This window comes from Bos taurus, chromosome 1, assembly GCF_002263795.3.
Source record: "Bos taurus isolate L1 Dominette 01449 registration number 42190680 breed Hereford chromosome 1, ARS-UCD2.0, whole genome shotgun sequence".
In the NCBI taxonomy this organism is placed as follows: Eukaryota; Metazoa; Chordata; class Mammalia; order Artiodactyla; family Bovidae; genus Bos; species Bos taurus.
Window position 1 is genome coordinate 111223571 of NC_037328.1, and position 27742 is coordinate 111251312.

At 41.3% G+C, this 27742-nt stretch overlaps 1 protein-coding gene across 2 annotated transcripts in view; it reads right to left on the reverse strand.

Annotated features, from left to right (window-relative positions):
* The window catches only part of KCNAB1 (potassium voltage-gated channel subfamily A regulatory beta subunit 1), a 450359-nt gene that overhangs the window by 114131 nt on the left and 308486 nt on the right, over positions 1-27742 (reverse strand). For both annotated transcript variants that reach the window (XM_005201728.5, NM_001025336.2), the window contains 1 exon segment: positions 20804-20847. In XM_005201728.5, the coding sequence (XP_005201785.1) occupies positions 20804-20847 (44 nt within the window).

Genomic DNA, 27742 nt, shown 5'->3' on the forward strand with positions numbered 1-27742 from the left:
TATACTGTGAAAAAGAATGAAAAATTTTTTTATAACAGTCCTTTCAAATTCTCCCTCTTGTGTTGTAAGTTTCATGATGTTCATAGTATTAAGTATCACTAACAAAAACTCAAAGTTGGACTATAATACAAAGTGTTCACAAATTTTTGACTAAGAAGTTTTTGAAATGTAGAGAAATTAAAACTGAGGAAATAAATAAGGGATAATTTAGCAAAATCCTGAAGATTTTTAAAAAGTTCTCAAACCTATTACATTCAAATTAACCCAGTTCCCATGCTTCCCTGTAGATTTATGAATTTACATATAAAGATTAGTTTATTTTATGCATACTTGATGGTTTCCAGTTGTTAATGATTTCAGCTTCTTCTTTTAAATCTATAACATCCTTTTCCTAATGAAAAATGTATAGCCGTATCAAGCAGATGAAGTATTTTAGCATTTTCCATGGAACTATGCATGAAAATTTTTATGCAGTGACTCTTTATTTCTAACTAAGCTACAGAGATCTTCCTTTTTCAGTAATTGTATGTAGAAATTTATCACATTAAATAAGAAAATGCACAAGCAATACTAAATCATGAAACCATGATTGTATATCTTAAGTTTTAGGAGATCCCATTTAATCCAAACTCTACATAGAGTCGCTTACCTTTGAAAGGATATTTTGTACTATACTGAGAGTATAATAGTATGCTGAGAGTATAGTACTATCTTGAGAGTATGCTATACTATTGTATGGAAGAAGTCCAGAAGAGCTCCTGGCAGTGTCACCTGGACACTGGTGCTCCCATCCAGGCTTTGGCATTGAGGAAATTGCAGTATTATAACCACACAGTCCCAACTTTAGAGGTATGGAATGAAATTTCCTAATGTACTGTACAGAAAGCTATCTTGAGATTTAGGTAATCAGAAGCATCAAGGAATATAAAAATTACATTTCTGCATCAACAATACTTAATGAGAACAATCCAGTTCTCAAACACAGAGGACAGGCTACCCTGAGACGTTTTCAAAACAATTAACATCTTAGGATAATCTTTGTATCCCTAGAAACTACATAGAGCCTGGTACATGAGAAGGGTTTATTAAGTGTTTCATGAATGAATGAATTCAAGAACAGCAGAGAAGTGATCATACTAGTAGTAATGTTTGATGAACTCTTTTACTGCCTGATGATTTTCTTTTCATTTATTCCATTGCTTGGAAATGAGTAAATCTGAATAAATTTATCTGTGGCCCTTACATGAGTTTGTGGCTTGGGTATCCATCAGCTACCACATGGGTATACACAATGACAGAATATTCTGAAGGGTGGCTGGCACATTGGCCTGGGTCTCAGGAGTCATTATGGTAGAAGACCACTTGCATTTTCCATCTTAAAGCAGTGCTGGTATTTATTTCTCCTTCTGCCAGCACCAGGAGTCCTGGTTTTAGGAAGCTAGGGTGGCTGTGTCCAGAAGAAACTCCTGGGGCAGCAAAGATAACCTCCTGAAGACTCTCCATCTTCGACCATTTTGTGATTAGTCAAGAACTTTAGGGATCACCCACCATGAAGAATTAGAACTCTCTATCTACTAGGTAAGAAAAAGAGTACCTAACTGAGGAGAAGAATGTGGTACCCAGTGGTCTGGTGTGTCCAACCCCTCATGATTTCTGAAGGCTGGGTAGAGAGCTCAGCCTGCCTTCCACAAGCACAGGGTGTTTCTCTGTCCTGCTCATCACGGCCTCTCCAACACCTCAGACAGGTTTGAGTTGTGCAGATCAACTCTCTCGCATGTCTTACTCACTGCCTTCTAAAATTAATTCTCTTATATTTAAAAAAAATCATAAAGGATAGGCATTTTCATTTTCTTTCAGATACACATGAGGTTGAGTATGTCTGTGGCTAAATAGATTGGCCTTTGAGACTTGACTCATCTCTAAAATAGATACTGATACTTACTCCAGTGTTGTTGTGAGAACAAAATGAGATGATGATGGAATACTTTTTCTATAACTTACATTGTGCCAGGCACTGTGCTACATACTTTATAGACACAATATCATTTGGAACTCACAACCATTCTGATTTGAGTTTATTTACTGGCGGTGGGGGTGCGAGGGAGGTGACAGCTGAGATATAAGCCCAGGCAGACAAACTTCACAGTCCATGCTCGTAATGATTTCAATAGCATACACCAAGTGTCTAGAACAGTACTGCACATACAATAGGTGCTCACTAAATGTTACTTTCCTTCTTATCTTCTAAAGAGATACTATTTGAAGCAAAAGAAGTTCCATAGGAAGATAAATGACCTTTCCAGAGGTGGTAGTGAAAACCAAAGTCAACATTGGAATGTATGAATTCTTAGTCTACCCATCTCAACAAATCTCAAAAACTTTACTATTTATTATATTATAGATCATTTGAAATGACACCTGGAGAGTGATGAGTGGCCTAAAACATTGAAAATGCTGTGAAATTCTGAATTTTAATAGACTAAAGCTAAATGAAACATAAACACCTTTCCCTTTTCGCTGGGCACCAAAAGCAGCACCCACCCTGCTCTCTGGTTGTGCGTCCTGCATGCTGCCTGGGAATCGAAATCTCTTAGGTGCTCAAAGTTTCCAAGGTGGACTTGGCCATCTGATGAGCAAGTAACTTGGGTGGGGAGCCAGGAAGCAGAGTTTGTCGATGCCAGCTATCCTCAACTCTGGCCCACTTAGTAGGACTACCTGGGAGCTTGATGTCATGCTCCCCCTGAAGATTCTAGTCTGGTTGATCTGAAGAAGGGCCCAGACAAGTATTTTTAAAAGGTCCCAGCTGACTTTATAATGATGGCCAGAGTTGTGACCTGGTCATTGAAATGGACTCAAGCCCTCTGCAAGCTCCCAGTTCGATGGGAAACCGAGTGGTAGGAAAAGAGACATTAAGTACTGACCCTGCAGAGGGTAAAAAAGAGTTCAGTAAAGGAGGTGGAAGTTGGTCATGACCTCAAACTGGAGATGGTAATGCCTTGCAGAGTCTTCAGCCCTGACCACACAAATGATTACAGACTTTCAAGATGCGCTCTTGGTGCTTTGCCTTTCATTTTTATTAGCACTATTAACCTTCTGCAAAAATCTCAGTGGAAGTAAATGACTGCAACAAAAATAGCTTAGTGGCAACAAAAAAGAGCATCAGCAGTCTTGTTTTCTGGGACAAGATTACAAGGGCCACCAATCCTGAAAGAATAAGATGCCAGTGAGACACATTGGTTTGGTGGGGTCAGGGCAGAATTTCTCCCACTAGTGCTATATAAAATGATTAATTCATTATAGAAAGTCAAAAGCTGAACTAAAGCCTAGTCAGAGATGGGCTATGAGATCATTATACTGTTCCTACAAATTTTATTACCTCTAGACAACTCGATTTTTCAAGACTATGGCCCCTATATCCAAAAGAAATACAAAGCTCATTTCAAAGAAAAACATAAATGCATTTCCAATATTCTGTGTCCCTGTTCCCCTCTCTTATCAGAGTGAGTTGAGAGTCCACTGTCTTTTCCCTGTGTCTCCAGTAGGTCAATTGGAAGATCAACACAGAAGCCACCACAGTGCCTGAATAGAGTGCCCAAACTTCTTAAAGTCACACTGGTATGGAAATTACAGACATTCAGCACATCCTGGATATTGTAAGCTCTCAAGTATAAAACTCAGAAAATGTAGGCAATGACTATTAGAAGAAATGGTATATGGTGATGAAGTGGAAATAGAAGACCACAAAAGTGCCATGAAATACAGAACTGAACTCGAACACAAGAGAACTTGGGTAGAAGTGTGCCTCATTTGTATTTCAAATATATGCATTAAAGGCCAGGTCACAAGTCCTCACATGCTACAAGCTCTCACTCTTGCAGATTTTGTTTAGTGACATCCCTACACACTCTGTCCTCAGACTCTTTACCTTCTTCCAATCCATCTATTCTATCTTCAATTTCATCCTTAACCAGGGAGATTAGGATGGCTACATGACATGTTTCATCATTTAGAAGATTCTTTTGCCCTATTCTCAGCTCCATTACTTCACTATTCCTTTATTTAACCTGCCTGGCAAAAATTTACATTAGATGAATCTGACTGTCCAGCTACTCATCACCTATAACCAAGATGCTAAGCTGTGCTGAAGAACATCACAAACTGCAGCCATGCATTGTAAACTCTTGGTCTACAGTAATTATACATAGAGTCCACCAATCCTCTGGCTCTTAACTCTGCCTATTTAGTTTTCAAACCTGCCCTATTTGTCTCAACCTCAGTCCTACCTCCTCTTCCTTTAATGTCACCAGATAAACCTACCTCCTGCTTCACAGAGAACATAAAAGAAATGAACTGTAAACCCCTCCACTTCCTGCTACCTAATTTGCCAAACTACCCATAGCAGATGGGACTGGGGTCTTGCCCATTTTCTTCTGGGCTTCCAGCTGCTTCCGGTATTTGAATGGCCTACCTTCCTCACCCTCAGGTGGGTGTGCACTCCACACTGGTACCAAGTTAAGGGAACACAAACTAAGACAACACCCATCCTTTCCTCCCTCTTCCTGTCCCTGTGGAAGAGGGTCCCTTCATCTTTCCAAGCCTGTTTCTTGCAGGCCCATCCCTGGCTCCTTCTCAGGGCCCCCACTCCACTGATTACATCTCTCATTGCTGCATCTTATCTTTGCTTGAATTCTACTTTGTTTCATTAATTTACACCCACATTTCACTTCTTTTTTCTTCATATTTGTCTGATTTTTATTTTCCCATTAAAATTTTTTCCATTTATCTCTGTTATTTTCCTTAAAGAAGGTATCTAGGAAAATTTTTTACCCAATCTTTGAAACTTAGTACCCTTACACCTATGTTAGTTCTTTTCTTCAGATACTTTATTTTATACTTAAAAAAACAAACAAACAAAACACTTCCTTATACATTTTCTTTACCAGTTTTTGCTAATTTGGTCAAGCCTCATCTACTTCACAGCCCCCCTAGGTATTCTACACAGGCTCTGTAGAAGCCCACAGTGATGAACTGGGCTCACAGTTAGTGGGCAATTAACTGACTGTTACAGTTAATCTTCTGTAAAAGTGAGAATATCTGAGTCATTTGCAGCTTGCCTCCTTGCCTATATTCCCAAGCCTCTCTAAATTCCTGTCTGCAGTGTAACCACAGCAACTAGAATGGGCTTCTTACGATGCATCTGGACAAACAACACCTTGAAATATTTCAGTGACTTCTCAACACAAAACAAATAAATTCCAAGCTTCATGGCATGGTTTCCAATATTCTTCATAATCTTCCCAAAGTCATCTCTCATCACGTTCTCTCCCTAGTTCTTTCTCCAGGCCATGCTGGTTTAGACTCCAAGGCTTCTCTTCCTGAAATTTATCAATTCATGTAGAAAATACTTGGTTTTCAGTCGCTAAGTTGCGTGCTACTCTTTGCAACCCCATGGACTGCAGCAAGCCAGGCTTCCCTATTCTTCACTATCTCCCGGACTTGAGCTCCGTAATTTTTCAGATGGTGGGGTCAAAGAGGCAAATACATAATAATGATGGTTTCTCCTTCCTGGAGCTCTCAGTCAGTGGGGAAGACAGAAAAATACCACATTCTGGTAAGAGAGGTTCTGGTGAGAACTTACAGGAAGCCTCTAGCTAGATGTGGATGGTCAGGAAACCAATCATCCAGCCTAGATCTGAGAGAAGGGATGAGTGGATTTTTTTTTTTTTTTAAAGGAATGCCTGTGGCTTTTTTTTTCTCTTATTCACCTGATAGGTTCCTATTCATCCTTCAACATCCAACTACCCCTATCAGCACCTTCTCCATTCCCCATAAGAAGTCACTTCATCATAGGTGTCGTTTTGGTGTCTTCTACCACAGAGTGTAAGAGAGAGTCTTATACTCTTTCTCTGTCTTTCTACCTCTGTCATTGCTAGATGGCTCTTCTCCTTATTTTCTCTTTGACCTGGCTCTATTCTACCCTAACTCATCCTCTCATACTTGGCTCAGATATCTCTTTCTCCAGGGAGCCTTCCATGATCTCCTCTTAGGCAGCCCTCATATGAGTTAACACAGACCTTCATATTTCTCTCAGAGCACTGGTCACACTGTGATTCATTCATTCATTCTATAAATAAGTATATATGAGCATCATAAATGAGTACTTTCTCTGATCTAAGCATGTATTCTGAACTGATAATCCAGCAGGAAATAAGTCAGACTAAAAAAAGCTATTACCAGCAAGTATAAATTCACGGTGTCCTCTGGGGACACAGCCCAAGGAGCTCATCCTGCCTGGGAATCAGGTCGTTGCTCCTCCCCCACTCCCTGCAGTGCAAGGGCAGCCATTGGTGCTCTGGTGTATTTCTTGTTTCCCCAGCATGGTGTCTGGCACCTCTCATACAGTCCTTGGACACACACATGAAGGACAGGAGCGCAGATCCCATGCTTTCCAGGGATGATGGAATCAGCTGCAGTTTCTGCCTTCTAAGAGCTCAAGCTGAGACACGGGTGACATCTGAGGCAGCCCATCCATCAGCAGGACCTGGGCAGCCAGCCAGCCCTCCCAGAAAGGTGCTGGAAGGGAAGGCGACTGGAATGGTGTGACAGGTGACAAAGTTGGGCAGAGGATCACTTCCATAAATGAGTCTCAGGGTCAGTCTTGCCTCCTCTCTTCAGCCAGCAGCACTTCAAGTATCACTGCTGAGTGATACTTGAAGCAGGTCGGCTGAGTTGGGCTAGTTTCTGCTCAGAATGGAGCCAAAGGAAAGGGTAGCTAGAGCAGAGGGCAGAGAAATGGGAAGTGAGACAGAGTCAGAGACTAAGAAGAAACTTGTTTCCAGTAAAAATTGCAAGTAGACCCAAGCCAGGACTTTTCATCTCCGGTTTCCTTCTCTTCAACCTGAAGAAACCCCCATGGTTAGACTGTCAGCTCTACTGCAGCTACTGCTCATTACTTCAGGCATTTTCTGTAATTGAATGCTGGGGAGCTTCTTCCTCCTCTCATTTTAATTAGTTGTCAGATGTAAAGTGAGCGTTGATGGCATTTTCTGTTGCGCCCTCCCAGAGGTCCTCCTTTGCATAGTGTCATCTCTCAGGTATTAGGATGAAGTTTTTATTTGTAAATGAGGTCTTACTGATCCTTCAACACGATAGGGAAGTATTAAAAAGGCAAAGCTAGGTATTGTATTTACCCTGCCAAGAAAAGTTTTGTCCATTGGGCAAACAGAGGTGGCGGAAGGTAACTCAGCAGAGCTGACCCAGCAGACTGAGCATACCTCAAGTTGCATACGTCAAGAATTCTGATTTTCAACCTTGGCTACCAACAACATAGAAAAAGCTCAGATAAGCTAAAATAAGTGCGGGGAGGAATTTTAGGATCCAAAGGTCTCTTTTCTTAAGAGCAGAGGAACTCAGAGCACTTTAAGCAAGAGCCTGTTAGATTTCCTTTAGGAAACTCATTCTGTGGTTGGGGGTGGATTTAAACTCTTCCCCTGCTTCAGGGGTGATTCTTGATTGCCGGCAGTTCTTCAATGACTGATTCAGAGGTAGATACATAAGCTAGTCAGAGCCAGTGGGATATGACACTTGGAGTGTGTGCAGCCATCTTGTCACTCTGAGGGCAGTCTGAGAATGGAACCGACCTTCAGCCTGCAGAACTCACAATCTGATGCCTGGATCAAGTCTTTTGGGCTCACTGTCCCTGTGAGCCTAAAAATTTCTGGTTTTGGCTAAGCTGACAGTTTTGCTTTGCTTTGAGCTGGGTTTTCCATTCACTTTCTCGAGAAGGCTCCTGACTAATTTACATGCAATAGTTCTAAAAAGAACTGAGATTTTATTCCTAACTTCATCCAGCTGAGGCCTCTGAGGCCTCTAAGGCCTATATACAAATCTCCACACATTTCCCCTCAGTGTGCTGATCCACAGCAGCCCACACCTCAGGCGTTAATGCTGCCGTTAATGCTGCCGTCCCCGTGATCCTGCCTCGATGAATCCAAGCACCCCAGAAGCACAGCCCCACCTGCACAGAGGACAGCACCCCAACCGATTCCCTCGTTTTTTAGCCTCATATTAGAGTAGCTCAGGTGCATGTTTGACTGAAATTGAAACTTTCATTTGGGTTCTTACATTGCAAAGAGTATAGGAGGGACTTCCCTTGCGGTCCAGTGGTTAAGACTTTGTCCTTCCAGTACAGGGGGTGTGGGTTCTATCCCTAGTTAGAGAACTAAGATCCCATATGCTGTGCAGCACTGCTAGAAAAAAAAATTTTTTTTCAAGAGTATAGGTTCCATGTGTATGTTTTTATATATGATAATTGTCTTTCTCTTTCTGATTTACTTCACTTTGTATAATAGGCTCTAGTTTCATCCTCCTCATTAGAACTGACTCAAATGTGTTCCTTTTTATAGCTGAGCAATATTCCATTGTGTATATGTACCACAACTTCCTTATCTGTTCATCAGGAATGAGGGGACACATGTATGCCTATGGCTGATTCATGTTGATGTACAGCAAAAACCACCACAATATTGTAAAGTAATTATCCTCCAATTAAAATTTTTAAAAAGTATTAGAAAATAATCTTACAAATGTACTCTTTATAAATGTAGACTGTACGGGGAAAACTCTGGGTGAATAATATGAACAGGTGGGCATGTACACAACTGTGTTTCTTGAAGACAGGAGCTATAGCAGGACTTCATGAGGTCTCTAGGGCTGCATGTATGGGAGGGAAAGTCATTCAGGGCATCCACACAAAAACAAAATGTTTGCATTCAGCTGCCTTCTCACTTTGAAGTCTTTTGATCACCTGGTCATGGACCACGGATTCTGACCCCCATTCTGACTGTGGAGCTTTGACGCATCTCTGTCTGCCTACTCTGGAGAGTGATGCGAGGAGTTGTTTAGGCTCTGAAATTTTCTAGTTCTAAAGTAGAGTAAAGGCACTATCCCCCAGCTGCCACCCTGGAGTCACAGTGAACTTGATTGTTGCTCGTATCACGACTGTTAGAGCTGGCAGGGGCCTTACATGCCTGGCTCAGCTGCTCTCTTTTCAAGGAAGAGAGATGTGGAGATGGCACTCACTATGAGCATGTGGAGACTGGAGGCAGGTGAAGTGGTGGCTGGTGGAGGGGCCAGGGGCAGGAAATGAGGGCTCTGTCATCTCTATCACTGACCTTGAACAAGACATTTCCCCTCTTCCTGATTCTTTCTCATCTGTAAAGTGGGTGATGAATGCAAAAACTAATTCTCCCTCTCACAGCTGTGAGGCCATGTTTACAAATTGTCATCAGTTTCAACAAAGTGCCCATATCTGAGTCTGGAGAAAACGTAGCCTCCCCTAGTATCTGATGGCTTTGCAATTACTTGTTTCATTTTTGGATCAGAGGTTAAAAAATGAGGGCTATTCATCCTTTTACAACTGCACTGAGGGAGATGAGGGTGTGCGTGTGTGCGTGTGTGTGAACTTAGGGTTGTGTAGACTCTTCTCCTTTCTCTTCTCCAGTTCCTCCCTGAACCTAACGCTGACAGTGTGTGGAGCATCAGGCTGCCCATCTGTCACCCCAGCTGTGTCTCAGCTCCTGACACCCTCTATGAGGGAAGCAATAGCACATGAATGGCAGCCCCTGGTAATTCAGAAGGCGACCAACTTGTTAACAATTCTGAAGAAGGATTTTATCTATCAAAGTAGAAAACCTAAAAGAAATATTCCAAAATGCTTTTTTAAAACATATAAATGCCTCTCCATTTTTAATGTGTATACACCATGGCATTTATTCAAGGTAGACATTCCAGGAGAAGTGACAAGCCTAAAATTCACTTGTTTTATGTTTAATATTCAAGCATCATTTAAATTCTGTGGGTATCATGGTCTTAAGATAGTTCACTCTGTGTTATGCAGAAAAATTGGTAAACTCTCTGACAGAAGAAATTGCCCTTTAAATTGGCTTCTCGTTTCTTGGAGGCACTTTATAAATACTTAATGTTGTTGCTGTTATGTTATTATAATATGAGAAGTGGCTAGTTTATATTGGCCTTAACAGCAAGAATGAAAATCATGAAGGGTGTCACAAAAATTATATCACCCACGTTAAACATTTCATCTCATGTTTTCCTAGTGGTCAAAATACTTAGTGCACTGAGAGCATCCCTAGGGCAGAGGGAGACAGCTAGGAGCACATTCTGCACATAGCGACACATTAAGAAGAAGCCCACATGGCTTGGGCTTAATATTCACTGCTTTGGCTCTGGAAGGTTCCCTTAGTTGGGGCAGGGCACCAAGTAGATGGGCCCAGGTGTCAGGTGCTAAGTGGAAGGGGAGGTGAGCTCGACCTGCCTACGCCAGGAGCCTCCCCAGGACATAGGCTCCAGAGAACCCCAAGGCCAGCACTGGGCTGGGCAGGTTTTCCTCTTGGCGACTGCAGTTCAGGTGGAGAGGCCTCAGCCAGCTCCGAGGCCTGGGCCTGAGTACAGCAGCCAGCTGGGCAGATAGAAAGTGTAGCCACAGCCTGGTTCAGCAGTCACCAGTCCATGCATGTCACTATCGCCTTCTATCTGGTGAGGACAATGAGTTCCGATCCTACAACTGCCTCGGGATCGTCGGAACAGTCTTTTAAAAACACCTGTGCCTTGGGAGACTCTTAATCAAAAGGTCTGGGTGGAGATTGGTTATCTGCATTGGAAAAAGCACCACAGGTAATTCTGCTGTGCAGCCGGAGTTGAGAAGACACACCTCCTGAGAGACTCAGTGTCTCCAAGATGTCAAATATTTCACTTATGACTCTGTCCCTTCAAGGATGAAGCGTGAAAGGGCTGTCTGAATAAACACAGAACAGGATGATCATGGACTCAGTTTGCTCTGCCTGGGAATTAATGGCCTTGAGGTTTGTAGAAATCAGGGCCCTGAAGGCATAGGTGTTCCTTCTTTTCTTCACTGTTTAGATCCAGGCCCAGCCTAGTCTGGCAGGAATGCATAAAATGCCTCCTGACCAGGGAACAGCCCAGGAGGATTCCTTAGAGGATGATGGTATCCTGCATGAAGTTCCAAATGTGCTCAGCTGAAAACTGAGCAAGTGATCACATACCCCCCATCTGTGCTCTTCCCACCTTCCCATAACCTTGATCACTTCCTAGAAATACCTGACTATTTGCCTTGCCACAAGCACCTGGGTGATATTTTTACAAAACTAGCAAAATGCTTTTATTAGTTAGAGTTCTTCAGAGAAATAGAATCTTATAATTTCTTATAAAATTCCTTGCTATATATCTTTTTATATGTAATATTTGTATATTTTATATATAATTATAATATATAATGGGTTTCCTTGGTGGCTCAGATGGTAAAGAATCTGTCTGCAATGCAGGACATCCAGGTTTGATCCCTGGGTTGGGAAGATCCCCTGGAGAAAGGAATGGCTACCCACTCCAGTATTCTTGCCTGGTGAATTCCATGGACAGAGGATCCTGGTGAACTATAGTCCAGGGGGTCACAAAGATTTGGACAAGACTAAGTGAGACCAGTCCTGGGTGTTCATTGGAAGGACTGATGTTGAGGCTGAAACTCCAATACTTTGGCCACCTCATGTGAAGAGTTGACTCATTGGAAAAGACTCTGATGCTGGGAGGCAATGGGGGCAGGAGGAGAAGGGGACGACAGAGGATGAGATGGCTGGATGGCATCACCGACTCGATGCACATGAGTTTGGGTGAACTCTGGGAGTTGGTGATGGACAGGGAGGCTTGGTGTACTGCGGTTCATGGGGTCGCAAAGAGTTGGACACAACTGAGCGACTGAACTGAACTGAACTGAAGCGACTAGCACATATAATATATAATAAAATATAGAAGTATATTTTTATATATAGAAATTATATATACACACACACATATATATACATACCATATATATATATGTATACATACACACATAGAGATTGATTTCTTATAAGGAATTGGGTCCCAGTTTCGAAGGCTGGGAAGTCCCAATATCTGTCACCTGCAGCTCAAGACCCATGATAACCCATGTATAGTTTCAGGACAAGTCTGAAGGCCTGAGGATCAAAAGAGCTGATGGTGTAAATTCTAGTTCAAAAGCTGCAGTACCCAAGACAAGACAGTGTTTCATTTTTGAGTTCAAAGGCCAGAAAAATCTGGTGTTCCAACTTGAAGCAGTCAGGCTGGAGGAGTCCCCTCTTGTTCAAGGGGACTCAGCCTTTTTGTTGTATTTAAGCCTTCAGCTAACTGAAGGAGAGCCACCCATCTATATTAGGGAGGCAATCTGCTTTATGTAGTCTACAAATTCAAATATTCATCACATCCAAAATCATCCTCATGACACACCCCAAATAATGTTTGACCAATCCAGGTACCCTGTGGCCCAGGCAAGTTGACAAATAAAATTAACCATCACACGCCTTTTCTCTTGCCAGCCTCTTAAGTGGATAGAGGCATGTATATCTCAGAGTGAGTGGCACAGGATGAAGTCTGCCCCTTTCCAACACCTGTAAGAACAGCTGCCCACTGTGGGGTACGACCTCTTGTGGCATGAATCAAAAGGACTTCCTGCTCCTAATGTGTGTGGGCAGATGCCCTTTCTATCTGCAGGAGTGAGGGCTCTGAGCCCCAACCCAATCTGGACTCGTGTCACTATGCATACAGTAGGTCCCCTGGTCCCTGGCGTGTGTTGGGTTTCTCTCTATGCCCTCTCCCCACCCCCCAGCTCCACTTGGCCTTCTTTGTTTCTGTGTTGATACGCTGCTGGAGAAAGCCAAAGACCTGGGCTGGCTGGACCCCAGAAATTCATCATTTCTGTCTTTCTCTGAATCTTCACTATTACCCACTGTGCCTTTTGTCATTCCTTAGCAACTGACCCACTTACCCAGTCTTCTATTCAATAACTATTTTTGAGCATCTACTACTTGCCAGATACCATGATCTGTTAACAGGGATGTAGAAAAAAAAAAAAACAAAACAGAGGTGATCTCTGCTCTCAGGGAGCATACAGCCTGAGAGACTCCAAGAGGCAGGTGTCCTAAACCTGCCTAAATACCTCAGTCCTCTGTATTTGCAGGTGACTTCAGTGACAACCATGGGTTCACCCCGTTAGAAGCTCCTGGGTCTTTACTGTTGTTGGCACTCTCTCCAGCATTCCCTGTGCCCCCTGGATAGCTGAAGCTGATGCTGGCAGGCTCTTGGGTCTCCTCTAGCCAATGGTGCTCCTGCTTCTCCTCTTCCTTTTTCTTACTGCTCCCTCCTACATTTCCTCCTGCTGAGATTTCAGCCTGTCCTCCCACATGCCCAATCCGGAACTCTGTTCATGGAGACCTCTCATTCTGAACCCAAGGTCACTAAGTCCTGTTTATTCTTCCTCCTAAAAAAAAAAAAAGTCACCTTCTTTCTGTCCATCTTTATTAGCACTGCCTCATCATCTGCCCCCAGGCTCAACTCTTTCCCCCTCTAATCTAGCTTTCACACCGTTTCCAGAAAACAATTCAAATACATCTTATCATGTCCTACTCCTGATTCAAGTTTTTCAATGGCTTTTCACAAGCTGGAGCAGGGCTTTAGCACACTTTTTTTTTTTTTTCTTTTGGAAGAAGCATGCTGTTTTTCCTTCAAAATGTAATATGAAGCACTAAAAAGAAATGAGCTATCAAACCATAAAAAGACATGGAAGAAACTTAAATGCATATTACTAAGTAAAAGAAGCCAATATGAAAAGACTGCATACTATAGGATGTGCATACTACATGAAACTGTGGAAAATGCAAAGCTATGGAAAAAGTAAAAGGGTCAGTGGATGCCAGGAGTTAGAGGTCAGAAAAAAATAGGCAGAGCACAGAGGATTTTAAGGGCAGCGAACTACTTTGTATAATACTATGATGGCGAATATCTATTATGACATTTGTCCAAACCCACAGAATGTAAAACACCAAAGTTATACATATAAGTGTAGTCTTTGGGAGATAACAGTATGTCAATGTAATAATACATTTACGATATATATGAATAATACAGTCGGTATATAATAATAATACATTCATTACAGTAAGACTGTAATGAATGTACTACTTTGATGTGGGATGTTGATAGTGGGGGAAGCTGTGTGTATATGATGTAAGGGGAAATTTCTGTACTTTCTGCTCAGTTTTGCTGTGAACCTACTCCTGTTCTAAAAAACAAAGTCATTTACGACATACTACATTAAAATTTTTTAATTTAAAGTACTACATTTAAATTTACCTTTAAAATCTTATATTCATATTCACATTTAGAAAAGTAGAGCTACTTTGCTGAAGTGGTGGCAATGGAAGGAGGAGGGCAGGGAAATGTGTCTCCTGTCTGTACCTCATCTCTCAGATGTTCCCCGAGACCTTGGGGCTGAAGGACTTGGAGGAACCCCAGAGACCTGGAGGACTAGAGCTCAATGCCTTAGTGAGGCAAATGATGGCCTTCCTAATCAGGCCTAGCTTTCTTTCCAGGCTCAGCTCTTCCCCAATACCTTGCCTTCCCAATGTTCTACACAGACACTAGTATTCCTCCATTATCTCCCACTCCATGGGTCTCCCTCCAGGCCATTGCTCACATTGCTCTTTCTGTCTTTCATCCTTCCCCCCTTTTCTCTACTTGATGACCCCCTTCAAGTCTCAGCTTGAACAGCACCTCCCCTGTGGAGCTGCTCCAGATTCCCCAGGAGACCTTCTTCATGCTTGGTTCATCCTGTACCCTCTATTATGGCATCCGTCCAATGCACTGTCTGTTTTTGCATGCCTGACTCCAATTACACTATGAGCAATTTGAGAGCAGTTTTCATCTTGATAGCCTTGCTGTTCTCATCTTGATAACCTCTGTAGCTAGCATGATACCTGGTTTCCTGAATGTTTGCTGAAAATGAACGAGTGGAAGAATGAATGAATACATAAATTTTCCTCTTTCTCTCTCAGAAGATGATCCCACTTCCCACTAGACTGAGATGATGCTCAATCACTCTTTGGCGGCTTTTCTACATTCCCATCAATTTCTTTGATTTTGGGTCAGTGTATTTACAAACCAATCTAGCCACAGCAGCTCACAGCTGGGTCTCCACTTGACTCCCACCTCCTATTCTTTTGTTGACAGAGCTGTGTTCCTTTAGCTGTATCTTCAGTTCATCCTTGAGTTATTTCACCTTTCTGCTTCCATTTGCATATGCTCTTGGTTTAGCAAAAGGAAGCTTGGTAGGAAGAGAAATTCCCAGCCTGTCCTTCTCCAAAGTACTTCAGTAAAAGACATCTGTAATCCTATGATTGCTTGGAATATTTAATACTTAATTTTCAAAGCCTCAGTTCAACACATGTTATAACTGAGTTGATATCCCAAGTCCACAACAGTAAATCCAGCTCCACCTGGATTTGACAGCTGAGGTATGCAGAGCCTGAAAAATTATCTAAAGTTGGTGCATTATTCCTTCCTATGAATTTTTTGTCTCCTATGTTTTACAGAAGTAGGTAGCTCAGAAAAGTTCTCAAAGGATACTTATTCAAGCCTTGTTTACCTGTTTTTATTGAAGCCAGTCAATCCCATGAACTTTTCTTGTTTCCTCCTATTTTTTCATGCCATGTCTTATCACAAGTGTTCAAGCTCTTAGAAAAAAACCCTAAAGCTCAAATCAGGACTTGCTCCTGAATCAGGTCTGTTTCAAAATTCACCAAAATACCTACAGCTCATACACAGTTTTAAAAAACTAGTCTGCCCCCTGGAGACTCACTTATATGTGGCACTTCATAGGTACCTGAAATTTTTATAGTCTTAAGGGCTTTTGGTTGAGTTTTCTAGGTACTTTTGATGAAATATTTTCCATTATAGATATTGATTCTATGAGACAATTGTCTAAGACTGTTCACTGTATTTCTCTTTTTTTTAAACTTTTTTTGTGTTGGGGTATAGCTGATTAACAATGTTGTGATCATTTCAGGTGAACAGCGAAGGGACTCAGGTATACATATACATGTATCCAATCTCCCCTAAACGCCCCTCTCATGCAGGCTGCCACATAACATGAAGCAGAGTTCCATGTGCTGTATGGTTATCCATTTTAAATATAGTAGTATGTGCATGTCCATCCCAAGCTCTCTAACTATCCCTTCCCCCCCATCCTTCCTGCCTCTGGCAACCATAAATTCATTCTCTAAGTCTGGATTGTTCACTACATTTCTTAATCCATATTTTCTTAAATTGCTATAGTCCTTAACTTCTTTGAGTAATAAGTAGTGAATAGCTATTTATCATTTGTTGCTGTTGTTGCTGTTATTGTTTAGTTGCTAAGTCATGTCTGTTAACCAGTCTCAAAAAAAGGTTAGAATATCCCTGGTAATGAATCTACAGGGTCTTTCTAGTACAAGTAAACATTAACAAAATAAGAGCCATTAACTGAGCAAAAGTCAAATTGCCTTAGTCTTATAGTGAACAAAGACCACCTTCACTTCCCAAACCACATTATAATAATTTAAGGAGAATCAGAAAAACTCAGGCATCATTAGCCTTCAATATTTTTGCTATACTGTGAAAGGGGGCAGAATCAGTTGCCACTATCTTTTATTCATTCACTATCATTGCTTCATCCAGCCTCCACACTCACAAAATTCAAGAAACCTTCCTCCCAGTTCCTCCTACCAACCCGCATTGCCTTTTTCATACTGTTCATGGGGTTCTCAAGGCAAGAATACTGAAGTGGTTTGCCATTCCCTTCTCCAGTGGACCACATTTTGTCAGAACTCTCTGCCATGACCCGTCCATCTTGGGTGGCCCTACACGGCATGGCTCATAGTTTCATTGAGCTAAACAAAGCTGTGGTCCATGTGATCAGTTTGGTTAGTTTACTGTCATTGTGGTTTTCATTCTGTCTGCCCGATGGATAAGGATAAGAGGCTTATGGAAGCTTCCTGTTGGGAGAAACTGATTGAGGGGGAAACTGGGTCTTGTTCTGATGGGCGGGGCCATGTTCAGTAAATCTATAATCCAGTTTTCTCTTGATGGGTGGGGCTGTGTTCCCCTCCTGTTGCTTGACCTGAGGTCAAACTATAGTGGAGGCAATGAAGATAATCTCCTCAGAAAAAAAGTTATGACCAACCTAGACAGCATATTAAAAAGCAGAGACATTACTTCGCCAACAAAGGTCCATCTAGTCAAAGCTATGGTTTTTCCAGTAGTCATGTATGGATGTGAGAGGTGGACTATAAAGAAAGCTAAGCGCTGAAGAATTGATGCTTTTGAACTGTGGTGTTGGACAAAACTCTTGAGAGTCTCTTGGACTGCAAGGAGACCCAACCAGTCCATCCTAAAGAAAATCAGTCCTGAATGTTCATTGGAAGGACTGATGCTGAAGCTGAAACTCCAATACTTTGGCCACCTGATGTGAACAACCAACTCATTGGAAAAACCCCGATGCTGGGAAAGATTGAAGGCAGGAGGACAAGGAGACAATAGAGGACAAGATGGTTGGATGGCATCACCAATGCAATGGACATGAGTTTGAGTAGCCTCCGGGAGTTGGTAATGGACAGGGAAGCCTGGCGTGCTGCAGTCCATGGGGTTGCAAAGAGTTGGACATGACTGTGCTACTGAACTGAACTGAATGAAACCCACTTTGAATCTCACATCATCAGTCCCCCCGTGTTACTTACTCATCCCTAGTCAGTCCTTCTCATAGGAAAAGTTTAGCTCTGGTTCACCGTCACTCTCTCCCATATTAGTTTTGCCATACATTTTAGTGATTTCAGTGACCCCAAAGGTAATCAATCCTTCCCTACACCTTTGTCTTTCAGCTTCTTGACCTCTTCTGGTCTACTTATCTTGCATTCAGCACAACCTCAGTCACTCTTTCCCAAGGGACATGCTTTAGACTTTAACAAGGGCAGGACCCCCCATAATCTCAATTTCAAGAATTTTTCTTTCCAACTACCACTTTTTTTTTTCACTAAGAGATTTAGTTGTATTTTTATTACTCTTTATTTATTTATTTAATTTAATTAATTTATTATTATTATTTTACTTTACAGTATTGTATTGGTTTTGCCATACAGTGACATGAATCTGCCACAGGTGTACATCTGTTCCCCATCCTGAACCCCCCTCCCACCTCCCTCCCCATACCACTTTCTATTCTTCTGTTCTACTGTCTCTACGGATCTTACTCCAACAATCCCTTGGTCCTCTGGATGTACAATTCACTGACCCTTCCCACTTTTCACTGTCCTTCTGTCTCCTCCTTTTCCTGGCTTTAGTCCTCAATTTCCTACCTGCTCAGCTTCAACCCCAAAGTCCACCATTACAATCACCCCTTTGCATAATCCCTCAGCATCATTGCCTCTCTTTTTTAGCTTATGCCCTTGTAAAACCCCACCTGGACTTGCATGGCTGAACACGACTGGAAGAAAAACACCCAACCATGGAGATGGTCTCTTCAAATTTATTAGCACAAATCTGAAGCAGATCCTTAATGCTGTCTAGCCACTCTGATGCATTACCTTGGTCCATTCACTCTTCTTTTTCTGCTGCTGCTGCTAAGTCACTTCAGTCGTGTCCGACTCTGTGCAACCCCATAGATGGCTGCCCACCAGGCTCCCCCGTCCCTGGGATTCTCCAGGCAAGAACACTGGAGTGGGTTTCCATTTCCTTTTCCAATGCATGAAAGTGAAAAGTGAAAGTGAAGTTGCTCAGACATGTCCGACTTTGTGCGACCCCATGGACTGCAGCCCACCAGGCTCCTCTGTCCATGGGATTTTCCAGGCAAGAGTAGTGGAGTGGGTTGCCATTGCCTTCTCCGATTCCCTCTTCTACTCTCCTAGAAATTCTCTCTCTCCTCAAACTTTCAACACCACTCTTCCATCCTCGCTAATAGCTGATATGACCTTGCTTCTGATTTCACTGAGAATACAGAAGCAGAAGAAAACAACTTCTACAAGATATTGCTTCTGTCACCCTGTCAATCCACCTACCAGCCTCAAAGCCCATGTACTCTGCCTTCTTTCATGTTACTCTCCTCTTGTGTCTTCCAGAAGCCATTCCAGGTATTTTTTTCTCTAGTTATCTTAACCATTGTTTTCCCTTCTCAAATGAATTTCTCCATCAGCATATGCATGTGCTGTCATTTCTTCCATGTGTTAGGGCATCCCCTCTGACCACACCTACCTGTCCAGCTTCCATTCCATTTTCTGCTTCTCTTTATAGAAATAGTCATCAAAAGAGCAGCTGCCAGTCCTTTATAAGCTCTCTTGAACATATTCCAGTCATGTGTCAGTGAACCCCTTACTCCTTCAAAATGGATCTTTTCAAAGTCATTAGTGACTTGCATGTAGCTAAACTGAATGATCAATTCTTGACCCTCATCTTGCTTGACTCATGAGCAGCATTGACAGAGGTTGTCTCTATCCCCCTTGAAATGTTGGATTCTAGGATTCCCTATTCTCCTGGTTTTCCTCATCTGTTTTTTTGAAAACAAAAACAAAAACCCACTGCTTGTTTTCAATGTTCTTTGTTGGTTCTTCCTCAACTTAATTTTCTCAACTTAATGGACTTCCCAGGTCACAGACCATGTTCTTCTGTTTTCTGTTCTATTTATACTCACTCCTTTAATGTTCTTATCCAGTGTCATGGCTTATATAATATATACATGTTGATGACTCCTACAGCATTCTACATCCAGCTCAGATCTCACTTCTAGACTCAAGATTAATATATCCTTTTGCCTATATACATATATGTCTTTTCTTGGATGTCTAATAGGTATCTTAAACTTAATATGTCCCAAATCAATCAGCTCCCTCCTCTCCTAAGTCTCTCTTCCTTCATTCTTCCACATCTCACTTACTGGCAATTCCATCTTTTCTGTTGCTCAGGCAAAAAACCTTAGAGTCATCTTTGACTCTTCTCTTGCAACCAAAATAGAATCCAACAGAAGATCTGCCAGGCTCAACCTTCAGAACACAGCTCTCTGTATTCTGACTACCACCTCTCACTAAGTCCTCAGCTACCATCCTGGTCTAGACTCTCTTCAGTTACAGAAACAGTTCTGATGACGTTGAATTGCCTCAACAGCAAAGTGGCCTTTCCCTTATCTGGGGAGTGTCTAAAAGCTGTATGACGACCCAAGCCTCACATTCAGATTTTATAATTTCAGATTTATTCTTATGATGTTAAAATCGCCATCTCTTCTTAGTTGTCTTTAAATATTTATCTTGTCCCTAAAGCATTTAAGGTACATTAGAAAAGTATATGTGTGAATGTGTGTGTGTGTGTGTTAGTTGCTCAGTTGTGTCTGACTCTTTGTGACCCCATGGGCTGTAGCCCACCAAGCTCCTCAGTCCATGGAATTCTCCAGGCAAGAATAGTGGAGTATATAAAGACATCAAAATAGAAAAATACGAGAAAATTAGGGAAAGGGAAGATAAGGACAGAAAAAAAATCATATGATGTCACAGGTGAATTGTGCATACACCCACATGCCATGAGGTTTTGTACCCTTGTTAGAAAGGGAATAATAACAGAGGAGTCTCTTCCTCTAAGATGTGCTTTAATATCAGATCTCTTTTTGCTTAACAGGCCCCCAGAAGACATTATGATCACAGTAGCCCCTTGGGCCTGAGTGGCAGAGGGCTGTGTGGGGCAGGAAAGGAGAAGGGTTGTATGCTCAGAAGAAGTGAGGCAACGTTGGTCAGGAGGACCCTTCTCTCCCAAGACTGGGTCCTGACCTACACCCCAATCATTCCCTGGTATTCCCTCCAATCTCCCACCTCCCAGCTCACCCCTACGTGTTACCCTGAGTACTTACCAAGACCCAAGCAAGAAACTCTGAGTCCTGATTTTCCAAGATTCCTAAAATAAAAATAAAGCAACACATGGTCATCGTTTCCTCGGGTAGAATTTTATCTGTGAGTATTAAATCTCACTTAAAATTTTTTTAATTGAAATATAGTTGATTAACAGCATTGTGTTAGTTTCAGGTATATAAACTTAACCTTTTATGACACTGTTCTTGACTAGAGCCGTGGTGGGGGTAGAGCTCCAGATGCAGGCCTGTGGTTTGGGCAAGAGTCTCTTTCATCCCTATTTGGGTGCTTTAAAGTCCAAAATGTCCTTAGGCTCAGCACAGCAACAAAGGGTCCCCACAAAACACAGCTTTTCAGCCCTATTGGTCTTCTTTATCAGTTTTCTTACAAATGTAATATCTCTCTTCTCGAGGGCAAGATTTGTAGATTATTTACCCGTCAGTCATTCTTCATTCATCAATCGATTCTGGCCCATGGTGGACCCTTAATAAACATTTGTTGGCTGAGTAACAGATGAACTGACCTTTAAAGCAAAGTATTACTACAGATGGATAGGGAATATTAAAAGAACAAATACAAAATAATCCTTTAGGCTATTTAAACTAAATTAGATTACTTTTATTAAAAAACTACACAAAATTCCTACAAAAAGGTCAGACAGTCCTTAAATGATTCTTCCTTTCCTCAACATTTTTGCTTTTCATCCTTAAAAGTTGATCCAGGGAGAGGAAATATATTTTCATTCTTTAAGTAGAAAAAGAACTAGGTGCTCTAATCTTAACTGTAAGGTATTTGTGGAGACCCAGACCCAACCCATCTTCCTGTCATCTGCCTAATGCCATCAGAGAGGAAATCGAATTCTCAGAGAAAGGATATCTCATAGAAGTTTGTAGGGATCCAGTGTGAAGAGATGAAGCTGACGTTATTGAAACACGGTAGAAAAGTGTATTCCTTACTTTCTGATCAGATGCTTTTATGAAAATATAGCTTTTCTCCCTGCTTCTATCCAAACAAAACAGAACCAACTTTTCTAAAAAGTTTTCTACAGCTCAGTTCTTCCAAATTCTCTCTTGATTATCCTACAGTTTGATTTCTTTAGAGCTAGTAATCAGTGCTCTTATTTTTGCATCTATTTCTTTTCCTTGCTTGCTACTGTCTATAAAATTCCACCTAAGCAACACAGTTCCTTTCCTAGCCTGGTTCAAAGGACATTACACTGAGAGGAGTTGAAAGATCCAGATTTTTGTGACTTTGTTGCAACCAGCTAGGTGACCTTGGAGATATCACTTCCTCCTTGGACTTCCTTGGATATATCACTTCCTTTCTAACCCTAATTTCTTCATAGTAAAATGGGGTAGCAATGTCTATGCCATTCTTCCAGCATCGCTGTTGTGGGACTGGAACATGATAATGTATGCTAATGTGTTCACAGTAAACAAATGCAAAAGCATAATTATTTTTGGTGCTTCCTGACTCTTCTAATGCTGTCACAGACATAGTGCTAAATTTCCCATATGAATTGGATATGTCTACCTGGCAGGAAACTATTGCATAAAGGTGTGTGTGAAAAATATTTTGAACTGCTAAGTAGGAGAAAAATACTTGGACCTCTCCCATGAAATTAATTTGCGTAAGGAATTGTTCTTTTAGTAGTTTCTCAGAAAACCACAGGATGTACAGCCAGAAGATTTGCTTTGTGGTCTAAAAGTCTACTGATTTTAAAGGGTAGGAATATAGAGTGAAAGCTATATAGTGGGGAGTATAAAAAAAGACTTACACCAGAGCAAAAAAATCAAAGAAAATATATAAGTGAATAACAGTCTTCCAGGTAGAGATATTTGACATTGATGAATTACTGATTTATTGACAGATTACCATGTTCAAAGCAATGTGTAAGGTCATAAAGATACAGAGAGGAACAAGGCACAGTTCTCTACCCTTAAGGAGTTCTCTATCCTTTTCTGAGGGACGCAGAAGAGCAACCGTGTAATCACTGTAGAGTGGGGGATGTCCTCCCATGGAGGTTCTTGACAGCACATGGAGGAGCTGTCTCAGGCTTGCACTTGCATAACTATGTGGGTGTCATGGGGGAAGAGATCCAGGTAAGAAATTTCATGTAATTTTAATATCTTTCAGTGACTTAGAGCACAATAGGGAACAGGAACTTGGTGCAGAAAATTATGCAGAGGAAGAAATTTTTCTAACAAACTCAAAAAGGGCGAGATTATGACACTGGGCACTTACTGAGCAGCATCTCAGCACCCAAGGTAGGGAGACCTGCTCTAAGTTCCCTTATGCCAGTGATTTAGGGAGACAGTGATCACTCTGATACGGGTTTGCAGGGCCAAACTTGAGAAACTTGGGAACTGCCGGCCAATACAAACTGCAAAGTAGCAAGTACTCAACCTGGCCCATGTTATTGCCACTGCTGTTTGAACACCCAGGCCAGCTTTTCTGGAATGAAAGCCTTAGAAGATTTTTCAATTACAAACAATTATTTATACAGTGGTGATAGGTCTCACATTGAGCCTTGGTGTTTTTATTTAACTTTTTCACAGATTATTATTTTCTTCTCTGTAAGTGGAAGGATTGGGCTTCGCTGTTGGCTCAGTGGTAAAGAATCTGCCTACCAATGCAGGAGACACAGGTTTGATCCCAGGGTTGGAAAGATCCCTGGAGAAGGAAATGACAACCCACTCCTGTATTCTTGCCTGGGAAATCCCACAGTCAGAGGAGTCTGGCAGGCTACAGTTCATGGAATCACAAAAAAGTCAGACACAATGTAACAACTAAATAACAAGAACAAATGGAATGATTACCAAATTCAGTTAGCTGTTTTTTTAAAGTGAGAGGTATTTTCTGTGCATAAGCCATACCTGGTCTCTAAGTCCATTGCCCTTACTCTTTGCAGGGATAAGTTTCATTGTGAGGCTCCTACCCAGTAAAGCACTCTTGCCGCTCACTTAGCAGATGGAGAAGATAGGAGGAAATAACTTCCTCCAGTTCATGTGGATTTCCAACACAATTTCCGTGATTCCAAATGGCACATCTCCATCCAGCCCACGTTCCTGTCTGCACAATACTAAGCGGAGGTGGGGTGATTATTTAGCCACTTTGATCCGTTTAAGCTCTGCTGGGTAATGGAAGCCCAAATACTTGACACATTTGATTTAATGAGTCCAAAATACATCATCCAAAAGCTTGTTTGTGTGGCTCGAGCACCAAATAATGGCCAACTTTACACATCACACTGGGCTGGGACAGGTGTCCTGGAACCTCCTCTGTCCAACTCAATGGAATTTTCATGCTCACTTCATGACCTTGTGTGACACTGTGCATTGAAACAGCTTAATGTGATGGCATTTTGTCTCTTAATTCCTCAGCATTAGCACAGGTGAGGCTACCAAAAATTCTGGAAGCACATCAAATGTCCAAATAGATAGAATTTCTTTTCCATTTAATTCAAGGCAGTTGCACTGCACTAGCTTCCCTATTTTATCTGTGTCAGACATACCAGAAGAAAGTCTCACTGTGTTCATTTTTAGTATGTGCTCCCGTTCAACTCAAAATAAAAGCTCCTCTTTCCCAAGTGAACCTGGGCTGCTCAGCTGCTAATATTAGAAATGAATGACATCAATATGGGGGCACGGTACACTTAGCTTTGTCAGTCAAATTTTGGAAATCCTAAACCTTAAGTCAAAGCTTTGGGAAAGTTACTGGAGAAGGGATATAGCTTCTTGAGAAGCCAAAGGTTGCATTTCTTCTTTCTAAAGACAGAATTGTCCTCTCGGTGGCTGAACTTGTTTTAAGACAATGGTTAGTCCCATGACAGATACATTAAATATAATTTCTAGTGTTGTTTTCTGGAGCATCCATCATGCACTTTTTATTTTAAGACAATAATAGAATTGTAAGAACTGAAATCAAATGTCACTTAGGCACAGTATCAAATACCATTTGATGTTTACAGGTCCTTTACAAATCAAAGATGCTAAAAGCAGAAGATTAGCAGCCTAAATGTGTTGTTTTAAAGTCCTTGCTTCCTCATACGTGTATCTTAGACACTATTTACAGTAAACTGCTTGGAAGAAAGGAACAGTTGGCTACAATAGGTACCTTGCATTTGACCAAGAAAGATGCATGTTGCACAGGAGAAAAATCCCTTATTTAGAGGCTGACACAACAGAGACAAACTGAAGGCACATGTAAAGGGCTCCAGTGGCCTTGTCAAACTGGCAGAAACAAATTTGGTTTGACCTGGTTTTCACAGGCTCAGATCATTACATCATCTGCTGTTTTAGTCTAGCTGAACATCTTTCTGATCCTTCTAAACCACATTCTGCTGTGTGGGGGGCCTTACCTGGAAGCTACTAGTCAAACGTGGGGTGTGAAATGGAAAAAAAAAAGAAATGTACAGTTAACCTGTTTTGAAAAATACAGAGCAGAAGGTATGTTCATTTGTCAGCCAGCTTGTTTTTATAGTTGTATGAGAACATACATTTTTACAGCCATGAAGGTGACTACAAATGGTGATAACGTTTTCTTATGAGGGTACCGTTCATCACTGTTGACAGTGATTAATGATTCATTTGGAAACCAGCAGGCATATAAATGATTTAGCCATGCATTTTGATGACAGACATTGATAAGTAGCACAAGGAAACTTTGTTTCATTCCTTCCTTTATCTAAGTAGAGGCAAAGTAGAATGGGATTCTTTCAAATTCTTTGGTTTAAAGGTTCAAGCCATTTATCTGTTGTAAATTCCAACTAGATTCTTATTCATTTTCTTTGGACATATAAAAAATCACCTGTTGATCTGTGCACTCTAAAAAAGTCTGCAGAAGTATAGCAAAAAGAGATTTCCCTATAGTTAATTAATCAGTTTAATAGAACTGTGTATGACATTGGGCAGGTTACTTAAACTTTTCAAGCTTCTTTCCTCATTCATAAATGGGGATATTAATAGCTCCCTGTTTTTTTCTTTCTTTAGGAGATTGAGAAAATATAAATGCAGCACCATTCACAGGAAACTTAAGTGTTCAAAAAATGATATTTACTTTCTTTCTTTCTTATTTTCTAGGAAAAGTGGCATCTCAAACACTGACGCTGGTGGGGTTCCAATTCAGGACTAAAGCTGTTAGAAGGTTGCTTCTGTGGCTTTCAAGACCTATTTCTGTGACCATATCCTCTTACTTCATGGATTTGTGCTTAGACATTGCAAACATCCTAAATCTATTATATGTGAATTGTGAGTCATTTTGCTAGGACCTTTAAGACAGTGGGAAACAGGGGCTAAAGATAGATAATGGAGGTGAAGGAGAAGGTGGTATTCTGTTGGGAAAGGCAGTTTGGAGAATTCATGTGGGTCTGAGAAATTTAGAACCTTTCTTCTGTGACCACCAGGAGGAGGGACATGGAGTTGGAACACAAGGTTGTGCCCAAGAGCAGAACTTGGATGATCTGCACGGTGGAGATGGTGATAGGGGTTGCGAAAGGCTCATCAAAGTCTACTTATCACTTAAATAAAAGTTGCTCACTGCTTTTTCTGTCCCAAGGATCTAAGGCATCAGAATAGCTGGAAATAATTCAGTCTGAAGTCAAGAGAATCTAGAACCTTTTTATCTAAGGGCATATCATTTGGGGTTCATGAACATGCATGAGAAAAATACATTTTTATTTTTCACCAACTTCTAACTGAAATTTAGCTCCTCCTTCAAGTATAAATGTTGGCAAGAAACCACAGAAGTACCCACATTAACTGTTACTTTGCCATCAAAAGAAATTACAGGTATTTTTCTACCACATCACAGTTACCTCAGAGATTTAAAAAAATAATTTTCACTGGCTATTTATACCTATCACCTTTTGGAAATTTGGCACTCAGCCTACTCCTAGAGCTTGTTATTTAATATATTGAGAAAGAAGTGAATGTCTTATTAGGTCACAAATTTGGATTTTAAATATTTTGAACTGTTTATCTAGTTAATCAGATTCTTGTATATTTTATGTTATGTGTTTAAAAGCACTTTTTCTAAGGAGTCCGTAAACTTCACCAGACTGCCAGAGGGGTCCATACATCAAGCATCTTGAACGTAGCTAAAAGAAATATGTCGTTTTAAAAATGCCTCTTCGTGCATCCATCTGCCACAAAGCAACATGGGTTTACAAGCATCTTTTTCAAACCATGAGGGTCGGCAATCCTGAAAAGTTTTGAAAGTGAAATATGCCATACCCTATAGCTACTCTTTAAAATGTGTATAATAAAGTTGATAGTGTTGGTGTTTAGTATTCCTTTGTTTAATTTTAGTAAGTTACAAAAAATTTTTAGGCCCTTGCTGAATTTACTTTCAATTCAGGCTTGCTGCTTGAATTACCTCTACTGCTGCTGCTACTGTTAAGTCGCTTCAGTCATGTCTGACTCTGTGTGACCCCACAGACGGCAGCCCACCAGGCTCCCCCGTCCCTGGGATTCTCCCGGCAAGAACACTGGAGTGGGTTGCCATTTCCTTCTCCAATGCATGAAAGTGAAAAGTGAAAGGGAAGTCGCTCAGTCGTGTCTGACTCCTAGCGACCCTATGGACCACAGCCTACCAGGCTCCTCCATCCATGGGATTTTCCAGGCAAGAGTACTGGAGTGGGGTCTTGACCCTAAGGTCTCCCATTACAGGGCTCTTCAAGAGCCTCATCCATCCGTCTATAGCTGGAGTCTGCTGGGCTTACCCACTAGGGCAGAGGAGACAGAAGAGGATTTGCCATCCCCAGGGCTCTGGGGTTTCAGCCTCATGCATGGTATTTCTTTTGTAACAATTTACTTTAGTGTGATTCATTCATTCAATCATTTCACATTTCATTCCGTATTATATTTGTGTTTGTTTTAACATAAAATAATGTTTCCTTACTAATTCTTCAAGTAAGTTTGTTGTCTCAGAGATGTGCCATG